At 31.0% G+C, this 21,546-nt stretch overlaps 1 protein-coding gene across 1 annotated transcript in view; it reads left to right on the top strand.

The window, feature by feature from the left end:
• The first annotated feature begins 13,012 nt into the window (after positions 1–13,012).
• The window catches only part of LOC114331374 (uncharacterized), a 31,965-nt gene continuing 23,431 nt past the window's right edge, over positions 13,013–21,546 (top strand). Inside the window, exons 1-2 of the mRNA XM_028280942.2 lie at positions 13,013–13,241; positions 13,865–14,592. Coding sequence (XP_028136743.1) covers positions 13,141–13,241; positions 13,865–14,592 — 829 coding nt within the window. The 5' untranslated portion in view covers positions 13,013–13,140. The remainder of the gene's footprint in view (positions 13,242–13,864; positions 14,593–21,546) is intronic.

Raw genomic sequence — 21,546 nt, 5'->3', positions numbered from 1 at the left:
TGTATCGTTTTATTCCACTCAGAAATATACAGGGTGTCCAGAAACTCTACCGACAAACGAAGACAGGAGATTCTTCAGATAATTTTAAGATAATTTAACCTAATTCACTTAGTCCGAAAATGCTTCCTAAGGGAGCTAGAGCTCTTTGAAGATGGCGTCTTGTAATTAGTTTTTCTTAAATACCTCCAGAACGCTTCTATAGTTAGAAAAACGAAAATTGGTACACGTATTTACCTTCCAGAGATAAATCGATTCCATCCAGTGTCAATTTCTAGTACCAGTCATAGGCGTCCGTTTTGGGTAGGGCAACAGTTATTTTATCGCATAACTTTTTTAGCTTTAACTTGTATGCATTTCTGACACTGGATTATGAAATTTTAAAGTATTCTAGTACTAAAAGGTACTCTTGTTTTAAATCGGTAGGACACACCGTTTTCTAGAAAAATCGATTTGAAAACTTTTCGATTTTTGAATTAAAAAAATAATTTCAAAAAAAAACTGTTTAGAAAGACGAAAACTGGTACATTTATTTATATTCCAGAGATAAATCGATTTCATTAATTGCGAATTTTGAGTACTGGTCATAGGCGTCCGTTTTGGGTAGGTCAACAGTTATTTTATAGCATAACTTTTTTGTCCTGAATTTTTGAGCATTTTTGACACTAGATTATTAAATTATGAGGTATTCGAGTACTAAAAGTTACTCTTACTTTATGTTGGTAAAATACTTCGTTTTTTGTTGAAAAGTTCTTTCAATTTTTTTTCAAATTCCAAGAACGAAAAACTTTCAAATCGATTTTCCTAGAAAACGGTGTATCCTACCGACTTAAAGCAAGAGTACCTTTTAGTACTAGAATACCTCACAATTTAATAATCCGGTGTCAAAAATGCATAAAAGTTAAGGACAAAAAAGTTATGCGATAAAATACCCGTTGCTCTACCCAAAACGGACACCTATGACCGGTACTAGAAATTTGCAATGGATGGAATCGATTCATCTCTGAAAAGGTAATATGCATACCAATTTTCGTTTTTCTAAATAGAAGCGTTCTGGAGGTATTTAAGAAAAACTAATTTCATGACGCCATCTTCAAAGAGCTCTAGCTCCCTTAAGAAGCATTTTCGGACTAGGTGAATTGGGTTAATTTGTCTTAAAATTATCTGAGGAATCTCCTGTCTTCGTTTGTCGGTAGAGTTTCTGGACACCCTGTATAAATGTAATCCAAAATTATGGGAGACTTTAATGCTTAAGTTGGACAGTTGGATTACGCAAAATGGTTTTTGCGTAACTTGGCAGATGATAGAATGACAAATGAGGTGTCAAATGAAAGCTTATAATCCAAGAAATTTAATAGTACATTCTTTCACGGCTTTTGCTGTAAGTTTAAAAAAAACCGTTTGGATTGACATGAAATGTGGCATACGCATAGCTAACATCTCATAGAAAAAAGTGATATGGTGCCGATGTGTGCTTTTGCCCTGGGGGTGAGTTTCACCCCATCTCGGGGGTGAAAAATATATGTCCAAGATAAGTCCCGAAATGAATAAACTGACTAATTTTAAGCAACTTTTGTTGTATAGAGTTTTTTCACCAAATCAATACTTTTCGAGTTATTTACAAGTGAATATGTTCATTTTCAACAAAATAGCCACGTTTTTGGACGGTTTTTCGCAAATAACTCGAAACGTAAGCATTTTGTCGAAAAAAATATTCTTAGCAAAACTATAAAAAAGTGAAAAAACGGTGTATATATTAGGTCTCTATACCTAGCAAAGCAGAGTTATAGCTAATGAAAAATAGGTTCATATTCGAAAAACCCCAAATAGAATAATTCAATGTGAAATATCCAAATAATGAAGCATTCTTGGGGAAAACACATTACAACTTTTTTAAAGTGTGTAAAAAAGGCTTTATTTCTGTTTTTACAAAAAATATTTCTAGCATCACAAGTAAGCAAGTTACGCTCAAAATAAAGTTGGTCCCTTTTGTTTGGGTAAAAAAAAAATCGGGAAGATCACCCCCAATTAGCAACTTAAATGAAATTAATCGTTACCGCTTCACAAGTTACTTTACTTATGTTTTGTTTATATGATCTGTAAGTTTCATCGATTCAAAGAGCTTATTTTTGAAAAAATTTGGTTGTAAAATAAAATTTTTAAAAAATTTAATTTTAAAAAAAATTCTGTTTTTCAAAATAACTTAAAAATTGTTAGAGATACCCAAAATCTTAAACAATAAAAAAAGTCGACTTTACTTTTCTGAATATTTTGTATTTTTTTGTTTTTCTGTATGACAAAAATTGGTTAAGATTCGGTGTTTCTAAATTTGCATACACTCGTGATAAGTGACTCGTTCAAGCCCTTTTAACTACAGCTCTTTCAAAAATAAGGACTTTAAACCGATGAAACTTACAGATCATATGACCAATACATACGCGAGTAAAAAACTTGTGAAGTGGTAACAATTAAGTTCATTTGAAATGCTAATTAGGGGGTGATTTTCCCGATTTCTTACCAAAAAAAAGGACCAACTTTATTTTGAACGTAACTTGTTTACTTTTGATGCTAAATTTTTTTTTTTTAACAAAAATAAGCATTTTTTTGAACACTTTAAAAAAGTTAAAAGGAGTTCCCCAAAAAAGTGCTTCGTTTTTTGGTTATGGCACGTTAAGATATTCGATTTGGAATTTGACGAATATGAACCTATTTTTCATTAGCTATAACTCTGCTTCTACTAGGTATAGTGACCTAATATATACACCATGTTTTTCATTTTTTACGTGCTATATTTTTGATAATAATTTTTTTTTTCGACCAAATACTTACTTTTTGAGTTATTTGCGAAAAACCGTCTGAAAACGTGGTTATTTTGTAAAAAAATTAACATATTCACTCGCAAATAACTCGAAAAGTATTAACTTGGTAAAAAAACATTACAGAACAAAAGTTGCTTAGAATTAGTCATTTTATATCCATTTCCGGACTTATTTCGAACATATATTTTTCACCCCCAAAGGGGAGTGAAACTCACCCCTAGGGCAAAAGCACACATCGGCATACAATATCACTTTTTTTCTTTGACTTGTTAGCCAAATTTCATGTCAATCCAAACGGTTCTTTAAAATTTAGAGGTTTTGCAATATTTTACCTTTAAAGAACGTACTATAACCTAGGACTTCCGGTTTTAGAAATGCAACCGGAAATACTGTTTTAAAGTCACTGGAATAGTACAAGCAATATATTATTTAGGCGCGTCTTAGGTGAGAACAAATACCATATACTTCCGGTTTCATTACTGCCTGTTCGTCCGTCCGCGAATATAACTCTTCCGTTATTAATATAGCGAACAAATGTATACTTTTGGTTTTTATATAATTTCCGGTTAAAAAGTTAAAAGTGGAAGTGTCATATTCTAGTCGCAAAAATAGCGAAATCGTAAATCAATTGACGCAAAGTTACACAAAGAGTTCAAATATCGACTTTCGGTTGTACATTCGATCAGTGTGTAAGTGAGAACGTAGGACTTACGAGGTCCAATTACTTGTATTATAATCAAGTAGTCTCTATCCAAATTGGAGATAGTCATACTGAAAAACTACCCATCAAACATAGAGTATGACAGTGTTATGTTTTCTCACCCAGTCTTTTTAATCTATGTAGGATTCGTTAAAGACAATCGTAATAAAAGTCCGTGTGATGTTTAACAGTTTTAATTAATAAAATAGATAACTAAATTATAGATACTATTAAATTGACGAAATGTAAAAGTGTTTGTGTAATTGCGACTAAAATTTTACGAGTTTTCACAAAAGAAAATGTCTTTGAAATAATCGCGCGCGTTTATCTACTTAATATATATGACCGGCTTGTCAATATATAAGTACGTCTTAAACTGCGCGTCCTTTCAATTATTGCCAAATACAACGTCTTTCCTCAGAATCTGAAAATCGACTGCCGTATTCTTCCCACAATAACCAAAATTCTCTTACTGCTAATCTCCTCTTCTCATGGTTTAATTCACTTTCGTGAGAACTAACCTATTAAAATTTGTTCAAGGGGCCCTACTTGTTATTTTTATGCTTAAGGACGATTGAAAATAAACACAATCTTCTCACTAAACTACCCGTCGATTAGATACGCCCACACATCTGTTAGTGTGTCGACGGACACTGGTTTCGTGTTTTGTAATAATATTTGAAGGAATAATATATACAGGAGTCTTAAAAATTAAGGCAAAATATTTACAATTCTACATCTATATACTGTGAAGATCTTTAGGAAGACTTTGGATAACAGAGACAAGAGGGAGTATAAAGGCCGCGTCTCATTATCAAATAATTTGATCAAACAGTTTGAGCAAACTCCGGAAGTACGTCAAAGTGACGTCACAATTACAGTTTTTTTGAAATTCTAAAAATCTGTGCTCTCACTATCAGCCTAGTTTGATCAAATTTTTTGTATTGAGTTGTCTAACTTGTTTGTACTTTATTTAAAATTAAAATTTTTCATTATTATCCACAATGAACACTCAGGATGTGACGTCACTAACTGTCACTTTCAGTTTGCTCAAACCAGTTTGATCAAATTATTTGATGGTGGGACGCGGCCTTAAGACTAGGTGGAGAAGTACCTTATAATCAACAATATCTAATAAGCTGACGATAGAAGCCGATTTTGCAGAAAATTTACAAGACCACATATTAGTAAATCTATAGTCAGTGAAGCAAGTTATGAGAGGCCTTAAAATTGACATTTCAAAGACAAAATGAATGACAAGTGGATCAAATATCTATCAATAGGTTTTGTTTTTTTCTTAATGGTATAAGGAGATTGAACGTGTAGGTAAGCCTTGTTAAATACCTTGACAGCTTGTTAATGTAAATTATAACTCTGATAAAGAGGTAATAATTAGGATCGAAATATGACATAAGGCTTTTCTGACCTGTTAACTAGTTTTATATGTCCTTTCAAAGGAATATTTATTAAAGTCTAATATAATGTCGATAATCTAGTGTTGCTACTACATACTGAAAGAGAACTGGAATAAAAATACGTGAAAATAATGAGGATGTCCCTGTTTTACGACCGGAACGATGCCAAGGGAAAGAAGGAAGACGGTAAGGCCGAAACAATCCTGGCTAAGCGGCATTCAGAAGGCAATGTCGGAAAGGAACCTTCACCCTGGCTAATGGAACTACCGACGACGCCGGAAACTAGGAACCCAAAGGCGGAAAACGCTATAAAAAATCGAGATAATAAAAAGCACAAGTAAATTAATCTTTATTTAGAACTTCCTGATTTAAATATTAAATTCTTTTGTTGTTCCCGATCACTCCATAATAAGCTCTCTTTTTGCCATTACAATTTTTAATTTGCTAACGCCGAATCAATGTAAAACGCTACAATAGGTACAGAACTTTTATTGGTTTAACAATTGAATTTCTTGATACATGTAACATGATATTAAAAGATAAATAATTAACGAAAAGAATCCATTTAGAAAGAGGTAGGGTACATACGAAAATCCAAATTAGCGCAGATTTATGTTAGGACGGGGACGTGGACGGCACAGCTGTTTTACGGGGCACGTTGAAGAATCGTGCATTGGCTAGTTTATCATACAACGCAACGGGGAGACACCGGGGACGTGCGCTTTCTATTGTTCTACGGCACGAATCGTGCACGCCCCGTCTTTACGCTAGTAAGTAAATTAATACTATTAAATACGTAGAAGACTAACAGCAGAAAAGCAAAGGAAAAAAGAAACGCTGTGTCTAGGTACACGCTAACGTGTACGCAAATAAAAAAGTTAGGTACACGCTTAAACGTCATCAAGTCAGTGACGTTATTATTTAGCGTGTACTATGACTGGGTTTTTTGGTACACGCTAATTTGAGCCGCGTGTATGCTGTGGTATTAAGTATCTGTAAGTATCGCGAGTGTCAGAGTGTGGTTAGAATTTGTCTAATCGCGTTATGTTTACACTTTAATATTGATTTGTAAAGAGTTTCCTTATTTTTTACTTGTTTAGTGTTTTTTTTTAATTAACTATATGGAGTGTGGACAATTATTTAGTTCTTTTAATGAGTTTAACAACATTCTAAAACAGTATGAAAAAGATAAGAGACAAAAATTCGTGATTAACGGTAGCAGAAGTAATAAGATAAAATATACGGGGCGATTGATTAGTGTGATAAAGCTCAGTAGATCCGCAAGTAATAGATAGCAATAAAAGTTAGTATCAAAAATTTTAGCAAACTTTGAGCTTCATATTACAAAATTACTAAAATTAGTTAGAATGTTACAGGGCGTTCGATAATATACTCTCGGACCAAACTTATGTTTTTTAAATGGAACACCCTATATTTTATTTTATGTTCGAAATCTTCTTAACTTCCATATCACAAAAATATAAAGGTTTATTATGTTATACAGGATATTTACAAAGTTATAACCAATTTTCTATGAAAATCGTAACAAGTTCAACTCCCTGTATAAATAAAAATAAACACCAAATAAACTGGTATAATTAACTTACGTATAAAAATTATTTTAGCAGTATTTTGTATATATCATGTTAACTAATATTTATTTTGCTAACCTGAATATATACTTTTATATGCATATTGTTTTATTACAATTAAGTTTCAAACATCTGAATAGTTTTGCTTCCCTTCCCCTTCCCTTAATAAAAATATTTTCTATCAAACAAACAACAAAACTAGAGTCTGTAGCACCCAACAAAAAGAAATTTCGCAAGGCTATGATTGGCTACAAAATCCCGGCTTGCGATTGGTTAGAAAGCTCAGTGTGATCATAACATAATATAACCTAAAATTTAAATTTTAGTTGACAGTTGTTTGTTGTTTTAATGTCTGTGCAATATCCACTAAAAATAAACAAAATATAGAACAATAATAATAATAATTATAATGATTTCCTAAAGAAATATATGCTTTAGAAAGATGTGTTATAACCACAGCACACAAACAGTAATTACCAACACAGAATGAAATGATGTCTGAACCTAGCATGGATAATTGAAAAGCACAAATAATCCCAACATAGATTATTAAGGAAGCCGACCCGCATAGGGATAAGGCAAAGAGAATGATGAATGATGAATTTGATAAATTTTTTAACTGCAGATCATACAGGTCTCTATGCAGATGATTCAACAATTATTGTTCAACTGAAGTCAGAACTCATATCCAAAATGAACTTGGTAGCACAGGAATTTACAACCTGGTGTAAAATGAACTCTTTAATGGTACATGTATATGCAAAGAAAACTATTTGTATGCAGTGCTACTCGTGCAGTAAGCCATCCCATGATTATAAGATCACAGTTAGTTCTGAGGAAATACCTTTTAGTGATACAACAGTATTTCTTGGTAGCATTCTAGAAAGTAATATGACATGGGATGAAAACATTACTAAAGTCTGCAAAAAAATGAATAAGGGTTAGTATGCGATCCTTCAGTTGAAAACTCTATTTAATACCAATCAATTGATAAGTGTGTACTATGCATTGGTTTACTCATATAATATATGAGTCATATTATAGCCTATAATGTTGTCTTGTAGGGAAACTCTTCTAGAGTTTTTGTAACTAAAAAGAGAATTCTTAGATTGATATTTAATATCTATCGATAATAGACAATCATGTCGTAAATATTTTATTGAACAAAGACTGACTTTCCATGCTTTATACATTTATAAGTGCATTATTCATGTTAAAACTAAATTTCAAAATTTTACTCTCAACTCTGTCTATCATAATTACACGACAAGGCACAGGAGGTTGATAAGCGTGTGTGTAAACATTTCACAACTCTTTTTGATACTAGTCCTGATTTTACAGGATCTAAATTTTACAATTGTTTGCCACTTGATATGAGAAATGAAAATAATATTCAAAAATAAATTAAAATCATGCTTGATCAAATTATGTGTTTACAACCTAAATGATTACTTTGACTTAATAAAAGACTACAAGGAATGAGGACCGACGGGTTCAGAGACGCTCTATATTGCATAATATCTTTTTTATTAATTTATAGTTTGTTGATTATGTTTTATATAATTGTCCTGTATGACTTGTTGATTATGTTCTATGTAACTACATATATGGCTTGTCCTATACTACTGTGCTTAGAGAAAACACTGTATCTGCAAAAATTAAATTTTTACTTCTTTCTAACCCAAATGTGCATATATATCTTATTTGCTTACTAAAAATGACGTAAGTTAAACCAAAACACATTAAACACACTGCATCTTATGCCGTATCTTGTGTAAATGTATACAAATACTTAAACAAAAATCGATTTTACTCAAATGTGATGTCTATGCAGATATGGCGTTTTCGCTAATTATGGCAGTAGGTATATCACACTGTCATCTAAATGAATTAATAAAGATATTCTATTCTATAAACAGTATTACATTTGCTTTTGTTCATTGTACACAAATTTATTTTGTAGGAACCAATCTTTAGTTTTCGTAAACAAATATTTAAAATTTTCTATTGCTTTCTAGTTACGTTTCTTTATGAGTGTTTCCATGTTTTCTGTAGGTATCTGGTCTTATAGCATCTTCAAAGTATTTTAATTGTTGGACCTGGTGGTTTGTTAAATTTGAGTTTGATCACCAGTCTGACTTAATTTTCAAGTATATCAGGTTGTTTTCTGTTTTGTTAGGGGTTTAGTGAATGAGTTCCTAGAGTTGATCATCTTTATATAGATCCCTGCTTCTCTATTTGTTCTCAGTATTCCTGTGTATTCTCCAATAGATATGCTCTTTCATTCTCTACTCATTCTATGTAATATTTCAAAATATACTTGAGATGTACTTTTTGTAAATTTTGTAAAATAAAATAAATTTCTTTTAGATAAGTATGTGCTTTTATTTCATAAAACTTTACATAAAATAATATTTTTAACTATGGAAAATAGTGCTTTAATACTTACACATATTATTATAATCTACAAGCTACAGAAAACCCCTGGTGATATTATATTATTTTAATATGTTATTAGTTGGAAATTATAATATTTATTCAAAACATGAGAACAGCTAGTACTGCCACGATTATTGCAATTCTGTATGTATGAAATACATTAATAGCTGCCAAATATACAAAATGAAGTATGTACTGCGACAAATCTACATGAAGCTTTTAATTTAATAAAGTTTATGTAGTGGAAGATAGCTGTCAACCCTGACAAACCTCAATTCGTTTGGTTCAAGAAAAGAATAAACATGTTGGAAGAACAACCTGTCCTTAATCTTTAACTCATAAATAGAGTGGAAAAATAGCTACGGGTCACTCTAGATCTAGACAAAGTGTGTGTATGTGTGTGCAGAACACTAAGAATTTGACTAAATATTACATTTGGCATTTTTCAAATTAAAAGAGATACATCAGATAGTAGTCATGTCTTGAAAAAATTGTGTCCTCTATGAAAATAATTGAATCCCATGCTGAAACAATGTTTGCGTAACAACAATAGTTGTATGTTGGTTTTCCAGGAACAAAGTTCTACATGTGCAAAATAATGTACTGCCGAGCATTGGGAATATTAAAAGACTTTACTTGATGCATCCTATAGTCTATCATGTTATCCTCATAAAGATCCTTTTTTCAAATCATTACTACTTGCATATTTTTCTCAAGTTGTCGACAAAATCTGATTTGGCATTTACAACATTGTTCCTGCATAGGATTCAATAATAAAATAAAAATTTGAAATTGAACTATTTTGGTAACACTTGTTATATTCAATGTTTTGTCTTACTATATTATACAAGAGGAAATATCTGCATCTAATAATAACAATAAAGGTCTGCATTTTTTGTTCAAATTCAAATAATACACAAAATATAACATGATAAAATATATTCATATATCGTCGGCCTCAGTGCCAAATCTTGTACATATGTGCATGTTGTGAGATTTTTCAGGAAATGAAAAAAACTCATATATTTTTTATCTTTATCAGAATTAATATCATTTTGCTGAAATGTGTTAAAAAGTACTATACTCTTTAAATTTAGAAATAATATTAAGAAGATTATATCAGTACAGTAGAACCTCGATTATCCGTCAGGGCACCGGACCAATGGTATGACGGATAATCGAAAAGACGGTTAACAGAATATTAAAAAAAATTAAAAATTCACAGTACAACTCTCAAATTTCATTTGTATGGTTTGTTTGACAATATAAGACGGATTTGTGTTCGTACAATCGAATCGATTTAAGATATTCTGAAATTTTTGTTTGTTTTACTGTTGCTTCACATTTTGCGACGGCTGAATTTCTTAATCGGCATAAGATCATGGAATCTACTTTATTGGCTTCTTGTTGAGAATACCACTTGATGAATTATTGCATATTCGATGCAGCTTCTCTAGATTATTTATGCAAATCTTTGTCAGTTACAATAAGTTCATCAACATAGCTACAGTCAAATTCCAAGTCTGTGTCAGCTTCTGAATCTGTTTGGTCCGCCTTTGTTGCCATTTCAACGATTTCTTTATCTGTCAGCAATGGATAGCCTTTTGTGTCCTCATCACAAATCAAATTAATTTTTTTTTGTTTTTTTACATTAAAAGTTTTGCTTATGTAGTCGATACAACTTCTGTATGTACCCTGACGGTTAACAGAGGTGACGGTTAATGGAGAGACAGATAATCGAGGTTCGACTGTATTATGTTTTAATTATAAATAAAAAAATAGTGGATTTTGTCAATAATGTACATATGAGGTTTGGCTCTGACGATGACGATATACCTCTATGCACAAAATACTAAGAAAAAAATGCTGAAGATCAGTTGGTACCGATTTCAAGAAATCAGCACCTAGACTTTTCATCTTAAGCAAGAGAAAAAAAGCACAAATTGAGCATTTTTAGATTAATACATCAATAAAAGTAGCAACATTAACGCCCGGTTTCATAATCAGTTAAAGTGGACTTTAAGTTTTAAGTTGGTACCCCTGTCAATGCAATTCATATGGGTAAATGTCAACGTTAAAGTGAACTTTAGTTAATGTTCACTTAAGGTTGATTATGAAACCGGGCATAAATCTTCAGATTAACAAGGGCCTACACAACCTACCTGTATATTTGGATAAATATCGTTACATAATTTGTAGCATCATCCCATAAGCACAATGTAAATATGAATGAAAAGATTGCATTTATCTCAAAACTTCGTTTTTTTGGTGTTAGGCCACTGTTGCTCTGTGCCTCTTATGTCAGTTCTATAAACAGTGATGAGTGTAATAAATTAAGTTGTGAGATAAAAAGAAATAAAACTAGTGTAGGTGGAAAATTTAGCGATACAAACCTATACATTTATATTATATTTATTGTTTTCCACCTTTAGATGTATCGGACGAGTTTGGCAACTGCCACTGTGACAGTTTTAGTTGAAATACTCATCTGATACGTCTGAAGGTGGGAAACAATAAGTAAAACGTAAACTTATAAGTTTTTATCGCTAAATCTCCCACCTCCACTAGTTTCATTTCTGTTATCTCACAACTTAATGTTTCCTACCTTTGCGTTATTTTGCCGGTTATTAGGGCGCTCATCACTGTATAACTTTTTTAAAAAGATATGTTGGTAGTGAGTTTTGATAATTTTGTGGAACAGACAAGCAGCATGTAGAAATCTTCTCTTTTCCATGCTCAACCATTTTACATGTTTTAAATTTGTGACAAATAGGCTGGTGTCTTGAACCCGAATTCTTCCTCTGTCATCTGATCGAATACAATGTCCATTCCACGAATATACGTCTGTTCCAGACCATCGCGACAACGAATGTTAGTGTGCAACATAAGAAGTACGAAACTAAATTGCAAATTACATTCTTGTTTATTGTAATAATTTTTAGAGCCATTTACTTTCGTACTTCTTATGTTGCACACTAAAATAGTTGTTGTCGCGATGGTCTGGAACAGACGTATATTCGTGGAATGGCCCATACACAACATCACCATAGTTAAATTTTGATAGGACTAAACTTTCGCAGTTTACTTTTTACTTTGTATGACTGACAGCAGCGATTATGATTGTTCGATGCAGCAAAATTCTTCTTAAACATCCCCAACTTTTGATGAACTATCTTCTCATATTCAGTGATATTTTATTCATTGTCTTTCTAAAAATAGTATATCTGATTAGAAAATTAACATTTCTGTAGCAATTTCTGTATTTCAAGCAATTATTTTTTAATGTGACAGGCTTTATAAATTCTTTATACCTCTAAAATATTTCATTACTTACCAGTAAAATGTTATCTATCTATGCCCTCAGTTTCATTTATTTTGCTTTCAGACATATGCAGCTCTTGGGTTCTCAAGATTTTACATCTCATTTTCTATTTAAATATGTTACATCTTTCTAAAGCATATATTTCTTTAGGAAATCATAAATCGTTATAATTATTATTATTATTGTTCTATATTTTGTTTATTTTGTTGAATATTGCACAGACATTAAAACAACAAACAACTGTCAAATAAAATTTAAATTCTAATTCTAGGTTATATTATCTTATGATCACAGTCAGCTTTCTAACCAATCGCAAGCCGGGATTTTGTGGCCAATCATAGCCTTGCGAAATTTCTTTTTGTGTTTGGTGCTACAGACTCTAGTAACAACAAACACTAAAAATATCAAAATAGCGTGTACCAAAATATAACGTCACCGCGCACGCTAAATAATGACGTCACTGGCTTGATGAAGTTTAATTCGCGTGTACCTAACTTTTTTATTTGCGTACACGTTAGCGTGTACCTAGACACAGCGAAAAAGAAACAAGTAATTTATTTAAAGAAATTATATTTTCTCAGTCTTATAACTTAAGTATGATACTATAGATCAAAGTGCAAATAAAAAAACGTAATTTAAATAGATAATTTAAATAATCATTAAATAAAAAATAAACATTTCAACATATCTGATCTTTTTGTTTTGTCTAAACGTCTAAACATGAAACTACCACTTAGACAAGAAGAAGAAAATAAACCTCAAATCTTCGGATGACATGTGACATAATGCTAAACGAAAATATTTATCATTTAAAATTTAAACAATAAAAGTTTATGGAAAAATGAAAAATTAAGAAATGGAAACTAATAGTACAAGTAAAAATTTTACCAAAAGGCAGTTAAGGAATCACTCTCCGTATAAACGCCGGTATTTTTATCCCTATAATGGAAGATTTAGGTAAAGTATTAGTGGGAAGGCCTTTTATTATACCTAATTTATTTTGAACACACTCTTTATCCTTATTTATTATAACTTCTGAACTACTTACAATAAAAACTAGGTTCGACTTTAATTTACTCTCTTTTAACTTATATAAAACAGTAGCAATATCCTATAAAGCAGCTCTTCAACCCTTGCTTACAACTATTCAACAACTTACAACTTAACTATACAACTATCTCCCTTTACAACTCAAATCTACAACATCTTTTCCCAAGTTTTGCAAAATAACAAAAGTCTATCTATCTTAAAGACCATATTTATTTATTATTCAGTAGAAGAGTTTTTCTAATTTATGTAGGTACAAGTAGTATTTTTTATCTATATTTGGGTGTCTAATGCAGCAGCTTAAATTTATTAGTTCCTAAGGTTGATTTTGCAATTTGCAATTTATTTAAATTTTACAATAGATTGTTTTGTCTTATTTCATTATCTTTTATTTTATAATATTGACGATTTATGTAATTTCATTAAATTGTATTTGTTATTGTTTTTTTTTCTCTGACTCTGTACGCTTTGTCTACAAAATTGTAAAATTGTAAATGGCAATAAAACATATTTCTGTTATTATTTTGTTATAGGCCAGAAGATGATTATGCGTTTAAAAAACATTATTATCGACAAGAAAGAGGGTCCAAAAAATATAAATGGAAAAGAAAGTCAAGGCCTTCATCCCCCATGGAAGGTAGTGAAGAGTATATGTCTCAGAAAATACAAAAAACTAGTGCCATCATAATGCGTCATTTATTAAGTCCAGACGAAAACATTATTCCACTTAAAAAGGATGTAAATATGCCTAGAGAAGCTCCAATTAATGAACATCCAAAAATATCCAATGAAAGAAAAAGATCTAGAAGCTTTGGTGTAGTTGAGTCAACATTGTCCAAAGCTTCCAATATACAGTTCATTGAAAACATATACAATCAAACCCCTGATACGATTGACACAAGTGATGGTATAACTCAAAAGCCTGTCACCTATAATGTAGACGAAATTCATTGTAAAATCATGAACCATTTAAGTAATCTCAATGATCGAAGAAAGAAAACTTTGATAAGTACCAGGACGTCTGTGTATGACGAAGCCATACATCAAATTCTTAAACAGAAGAGGCTTGAAGTATCAAGGGCGTTGAGGAATGTACAGATGAAAACTCCGGATGTAACAGAATCAACGGAATGGATCAATTCCATCATGCCAGATATGGGAATTAAGATTGAAGATCTACCACATGAGGTTCTTGAAGCTTTGCAGAACACTTTCAATGTTTCAGATGAAGAAGATAATGTATCTAACGCTGATGTTGTAGGTGAGTTCTAGAAAAATATCAAATACGTGTTAATATACCAGGGTCAGGCGCAGATCCAAGGGGGGGATCAATGGAGTCGATTGCCCCCTCCTTGAGACCTCTCCTGGTGTCTACTGACACTGTTTTTAATAAAGAGTTTATGATTGAACATAAATAGTGAATTTTGTGCCCTGTTGATAACTGAATAACTGAAACATAAATATGGCAGAATTCCTTGGAATCGAAAATTATTAAAAGTCTTTATAATAAATGAAAACGTCCTTCAATAAATCTATTCAATTGCTATCTATTCAATTCAATGCCAGGAACCAGATAAAAATAGTAATTGCCAGTGCTATGTGATGGTAATTTGATCATTTAATAAAACCCCTGAATAAGACCCGTTTTTAGAAGGATGTCCAAAGTATTGTGTAACAGAGACCTAAAATAGGCATTAAGGATTCGACTACTTCACTGCTACGTGTTCTCGGACTTACTTACTGTATGGTGTCGAGTCTTGGACTGTGAATAAAATCGAACTAAATCGCCTTGAGGCTCTCGAAATGTGGTGCAAGAGAAGAATTTTAAGAGTTTATTGGATGGAGAAGATTCGAAACTACACAATACTAGAATGTCTCAGCAAGACTACTGGGATTATAAAAAGCACCAAGAAGAGATAGCTGGATTATTTCTGGCATTTAATGAGAGGTCCCAAATATAGGTTGCTACAAAATATTATTCAAGTGAAAATAGCAGGCAAACGCAGTCCAGGACGAATAAGAACTTCATGGTTGATTTAGGGTGGCATAAATAAAATTAAGATACCTATGATGGTAACCAACGTTCTGAAAGGACATGGTACATGAAGAATTAGACAATAATAGCCCATCCCGAAAAAGAATCCTGCATACGTCAGTCACGAGAAAATTTTTATTTCATTGCCCCACCTTGCAATGTTCCTGGATCCGCCGTTGACCAGGGTATTAACAATTTTCCCAAGATATTCTTTGATATAGGTATCTAACAATTGTTTTTGATAAATTTGGTGATAAAAATATGTAATAAACAAAATGTACAAAAGATTAAACATCAGTTTTTTTCTTATAAACAATATTATAAACAATGTGATATCGCAATTTGATTTTAAATACCAAAGGTAATGACTGGTAAAGTATATGAAAAACTGATACAATTTTACTGAAAAATAATAGAAAATATTTAAACTGAGAGTTTGTAAAGTTGTTTTTGTTAATGTGTTGCTTAATTATTTTAAAAATAGCTTTAAAATTCGATTTTCTGAAAATTAATAATAACTTATCTAAAAATGCACAAAACACTGTAATTTCATGTGAGAATTGGGACAATATTACAAGTATTCAGCTACAAAGATTTCACCTAATGGTTATTGCAATAATATGGAAAAGCAATAATATGAATATTGCAAGAAGATGAAGAAGAAATCACAAGAAACATCCCTTGAAAAGATGAAGCTAAGTTTGATGCTGAAACAGGCAATAAATGCTTAACTTCTGAAATGAAGAAGGAAAAGAATGAAACGCACTCTTTAATACAGGCTCCTAGATTACCTTCTTGCCAATTTATAGTTTACATTTATTTTTTGCATATTTTAAGTATATTATTTTATCTCTGACTCTATTAAAAAGTAATATAAAAACCAATATCTGGACCTCGGAGTTCCTTTAATCCACTTATTTTATTTGTTGGATTATACAGATTGGTTGTATATATAAGAACCGATAATTTTACATTATAGACTTCAAAAATAAACACTTATTACGACTTACTTTATTAGATTCTATGAAAGTCAATTGAAAAATAACAAGCATAATTATTGTTTATGATAAATTTAATACAAGCAATAATTCCGTATTCCTAAATAGTTTTAGAGTTGCAGTTTCAGAGGAAGCAATTTTATTTATTTTTTTTTTTTTTTTTTTAGATGTATAGGGGGTGCAAAGGGTTCTCCCGCTGTATCTTGTAAACTATTTTAGTAACCTGACACAAAAATTTTAGAAAACCTTAAGTACCTATTTGTAGTAAATTAAATTGTCTACAACTTTATTTATAAGTGATTCCTTTTTATCATCAAATGAAAAATAGTTATAAATTTTTGAAAACATTTTCTTTTGGGCCCTATAACTTTTTTTATGGTGATTTTATAATAATATGACATCAGAACAATGTTATAGATGGTTTTCCAGTAAATAATTTCCACTACTTTGTTTAATTTCATGAATTTTTCTGGGTCTTACAGCGCTCTGAATTTGACTTAGGTTTTTGAATACTTGTAAGAATACTATAAAAATGAACCATTATTCTTAGTTTTCTACTATACGGGGTGTTCACTTATTTTTTCCCCATTTTAACTGCCTATAACTTCTAAACGGCTCAAGATAGAAATATGAGGTTTTCGCTGAAATGTATTATTTTAGTAAGAGTTTTGTTTGAATTTTTTATATCGCTTTTAAATAAAAAATGGCGGATTTTTGAAAAAAAGCGTTGTTGACTTTTTTTTTTAATGAAACACCCAGTACCTATATTTTTTTGTAAATTGAAAGAATGATCATTCACCTATCCAGCGATATAAAGTTTTTAAAATCGGTTGTCAAATGACTAATTAATTTTTAAAAGGAGAGATGCAATGTGGAAATCACATAACATAATATCAATTTGCTTAGGTATTTTAATCATGTTATTTACTTATGTCATTTGCACCTCTCACGTTGCACCTCTCATTTTAAAAATTACTTACTCAGTGACTTGATGACCTATTTTAAAAAGCTTTATAGCGCTGGATAGGTGAATGACCGTTCTTTCAATTTACAAAAAAATATACTGGGTGTTCCATTAAAAAAAGTCAAAAAAACGTTTTTTGAAAAATCTAATATGAATTTTACAAATAAGACAAATAGGCAATTAAAATGGCATATTTATTTTTTCCCCACACGATTACTTATTTTTTTATTAAAAAATCAAATTTGACTATGCATAAAAAGTTTGGCAAAGTTTTTGCATAGATTTAAAAAAATTAACTTTTTTACAAAAATTAATTTACAAAAACAACGTTTTTGTTAAAATTAAAAGTTTTACCATTTTTTTTCTAACACGTCTAGATCTAAAACTTCCCATAACACTTCTTTTGGACTCTATAGTTTAACATAGACGTGATCAAATTGATAAATTTTAAATTTTCCCACCTAATTTTTGCGATTTACAAGTTTGCTACTTTTACAAGAAGAAGACTGAAAGTCTACAACAATTTTCATAGTCTTCACAATGGTAAAAGGTATGTGCTGTAAAAATTTCAGAAAAAAAAATATTAAAATGGAACAGAGTTGTAGCGAGTTAAACCGTGAGTTCATTTTTTTTTTCATTTTTAGGTTAAAATTCCGATTCTGACAAATTTGATTTTTTAATAAAAAGTTAAGTTATCGTGTGGGGAAAAAATAAATATGCCATTTTAATTGCCTATTTGTCTTATTTGTAAAATTCACATTAAAGTTTTCAAAAAGCTTATACAGGGTGAAATTTTTTCTAAGACCAAAACGAACTAATTTTTTAAAATCCGAACCTGATTTTTCTCTAGTTTGAATAAATCAGTTGATTGGATGGTAACATAAATTACTTATTTGTGCAAACAAAATTAATTTTTGTAATAAAAGTTATTTTTTTTAAATCTATGGTTCACTTTACGAAACTTTTAATTCATAGTGAAATTTGATTTTTTTATAAAAAATTAAGTATTCGTGTGCGGAAAAAAATAAATATGCCATTTTAATTGCCTATTTGTCTAATTTGAAAAATTCATATTAGAGTTTTCAAAAAGCGTATACAGGGGGAAATTTTTTCTAAGACCCAAACGAACTAATTTTTTTAAAGCCGGACCTGATTTTTTTCTAGTTTGAATAAATTGGTTGATTAGGTGGTAATAGTGTAACGATTGGCCAAAATAAGAGACACATCGATCTGACCGTTCAAAAATTATGACGAATACAAATTTCTGTCAAAATGCGAAACTCGCCCTGTATATTATTAAACAATGGGAGCAGACACTTTTTAATGGTCATTTGTTATTCCCCATAGGAGCCTCTATACGAGTTAGGAGTATATACAGTTCCTCATGACTCACCCTGTATAAAAAAACTGCGCTTAATCGTTATTTCGTGTTTACCGTCAAAAGAAAATTTGTTCAAAAATTTTTAGTTATTTTTGGTTGTAACTTTTTTATTTTCCATTTTACGATAAAAAGTAATAGGAATAAAGTTATAGAGAATTTAATTTGCTACAAATAATGTTTTATAAAATTTTCTATTGGGACCGTGCAAGTTCGGCAAAGCGACACCTGGTTTCTACGCTCAGCAACATTATTCGCACTTTTAATTATATTGGCCAATTGTAAATTGGCCATTTAAATTTCATCTCAAAAAACTAAAACTTTAGTAATCAGTAAAGAACCAATCAGATGCAAAATAGAAATTGATGGTATCAGTATTGAACAAGTAATGGAAGTAAAATACCTTGGAATTACATTGTCAAGTTACGGAGACCTAGACAAAGAAGTGAGAAATCAAGTACAAAAAGCAAATAGATTGGCAGGATGCCTTAATAACACTATATGGCGAAACCGACATATTAACACTGAGATGAAGTCAAGAATTTATAAAGCCAGTGTAAGACCAATAATGACATATGCATCAGAAACAAGACCCGATACAGCCACAACACAAAGACTACTGGAAACGGCAGAGATGAGAGTACTGAGAAGAATTACAGGAAATACACTGAGAGATCGAAAGAGGAACGAAGATATTAGAAGACAATGTAACATACAGTGTATAAACGAATGGACACTAAATAGAAAAAAAGAATGGAACAACCATATAACCAGAATGGGGGAGACACGTGTGGTCAAAATAGCACGAGATAAATCACCAATCGGCAGAAGAAGTATCGGCCGACCGCGCAAAAGATGGAGCGACAACCTTCCATAGAGGTATCAATCCGCCAATGAACAAGCAGAATTGCTTATAAAGAGGAAGAAGAAGAAGAATTGTAATATTAGTCCTGGTTACTGGATAATTGTCAAGGCCAGAGTCCAAAAAGTAATAAGAAGAAAAAATAAGATTCAGGTTATGTTATTAAAACGTAAACAATTGTATGTAGTAAATAAAATTAGTTATTAAAATGCAGTATTGCAAGCAAAATATCATTAATTAAATTTACCTTTATATAATAATTGCATATCATATCAATATTGTGGAGCAATATATAATTTTTCTTCTTCAATGACAGTAGGCATGAAATATACGTCAATTTGACAATTTCAATTGACAATATGAATTATTTAAGAAAGTTGCAATATTTCTCCGCTATTCTCGCACGATCGTTTCTCGTATCCCCTCCAAGTACTTGCACACCGCGAATAAGGTTGCCAGTTTACGAGGTACAGTGCAAAAACCCTTTGTACTTGAACTTCAGGGGATGGGTACGTATTTTCGGCTGCAATGCTATTCAAACGGGGATTCATTTTTTTCGAATCCTGAGAAAACTAATAAGTATTTTTGAAAAATTTAAACGCAGATTGAAAGATTGCGTTATTAGCGAGGGCCGAAAGTCCCTGAGGCCTTCTATAATGTTTATTTTAATAAGTTACAGGGGTGAAAAAGTAAGAGAAAATATAGTGTGATTTATCTCATTCAAAATAAACTTTTTATTTATTCTAAGGGACTTTCGGCCCTCTGTCATAAGTACGTGATGTATAATGCCTTTTAGGTCCAAACTAATTAAAACTCTCTTTCTTGGTTCAGATACATTATATTTACATTCAAGTCCATCAATGACTAACCATAACAACTTGTTTACACATAACCGTAACGACCTAGTACAATAATTAGATACTGAGTACAATAATCATAATAATATTAATATCTATATCATGGGACATTTACTTTTATAAAGAATGAACTATTTCGACATCACGCGCGACCTCGGTCATGGACGGTCGATTATATATTTACTTTGGTTATTAACTTTCAATAAAACAGATTTTTGTACAGGGTGATATTATAATACTACACCTCGGTAATAATTTAGTCTTTCATTCTGCGTTTAAATTTTTCAAAAATATTTATTGGTTTTTTCAGGATTCGAAAAAAATGAACACAATAGGGAGTTTTTGTGCACACAAATACGTAAACGTAACGCATCTTTTTGACATATACGCTTGCGCATTAATGGTTGAACTCCCGTATCGCGATACGTATTACCTAAGGTTACGGGCTGGTACGTTAGGTTCATACGCATCCCTATCGAGCCGAAAGTCACCGAATGCACACGAGGATCTTGCCCGATTACCTACCAAATGAACATTTCATCAGCGTACTACCTGTTTATAAACATTTTAAGGTTATATTGGTTTATTCTATTTGAGTAAAATTATTCTGTGTTTGTAATTGGAAATTGGAGCTTCATAATAGATTTAAAATTTTATTGTTTTTAAGTTGTCTATTAATAAAGCCAAACAAACAAATCTTGTATTAATTTAAGAAATACAGTGATCACCACAATTCATAACTAGATAAACAAATGACCTAGTTTCAGTAAAATTTTCAAATAAATATTACCACACTATTTACATTATACCTACTGGAATTCTGATGTAGGTATACAATAATTTACAACTAAAAAGTAGGTATAAACAAAAATAAAACAATTTTAACCTAAGGAAAAATAATATTTTTATATTTAAATAGAAGCAATTAAAACCATACAATTTCATCATTCATTTATCTTTTTTTACATTTGTATATTAATTGTATATTGTGTGAACATTGTTTTATTTTTTTAAATGTCAACGGAATTTAAAAATGACTTTACGATTTGCTTTACGTTACGTTAAGGCAGTTACAAAAACTACCTATTTTAACATTCATCCTCTACGACACGTTAGTTGCT

The sequence above is a fragment of the Diabrotica virgifera genome, chromosome 6, assembly GCF_917563875.1.
Source record: "Diabrotica virgifera virgifera chromosome 6, PGI_DIABVI_V3a".
NCBI classification, from domain to species: domain Eukaryota; kingdom Metazoa; phylum Arthropoda; class Insecta; order Coleoptera; family Chrysomelidae; genus Diabrotica; species Diabrotica virgifera.
The sequence above is the reverse complement of the archived record's forward strand: the minus strand, read 5'-3'. Positions and strand labels throughout refer to the sequence as shown.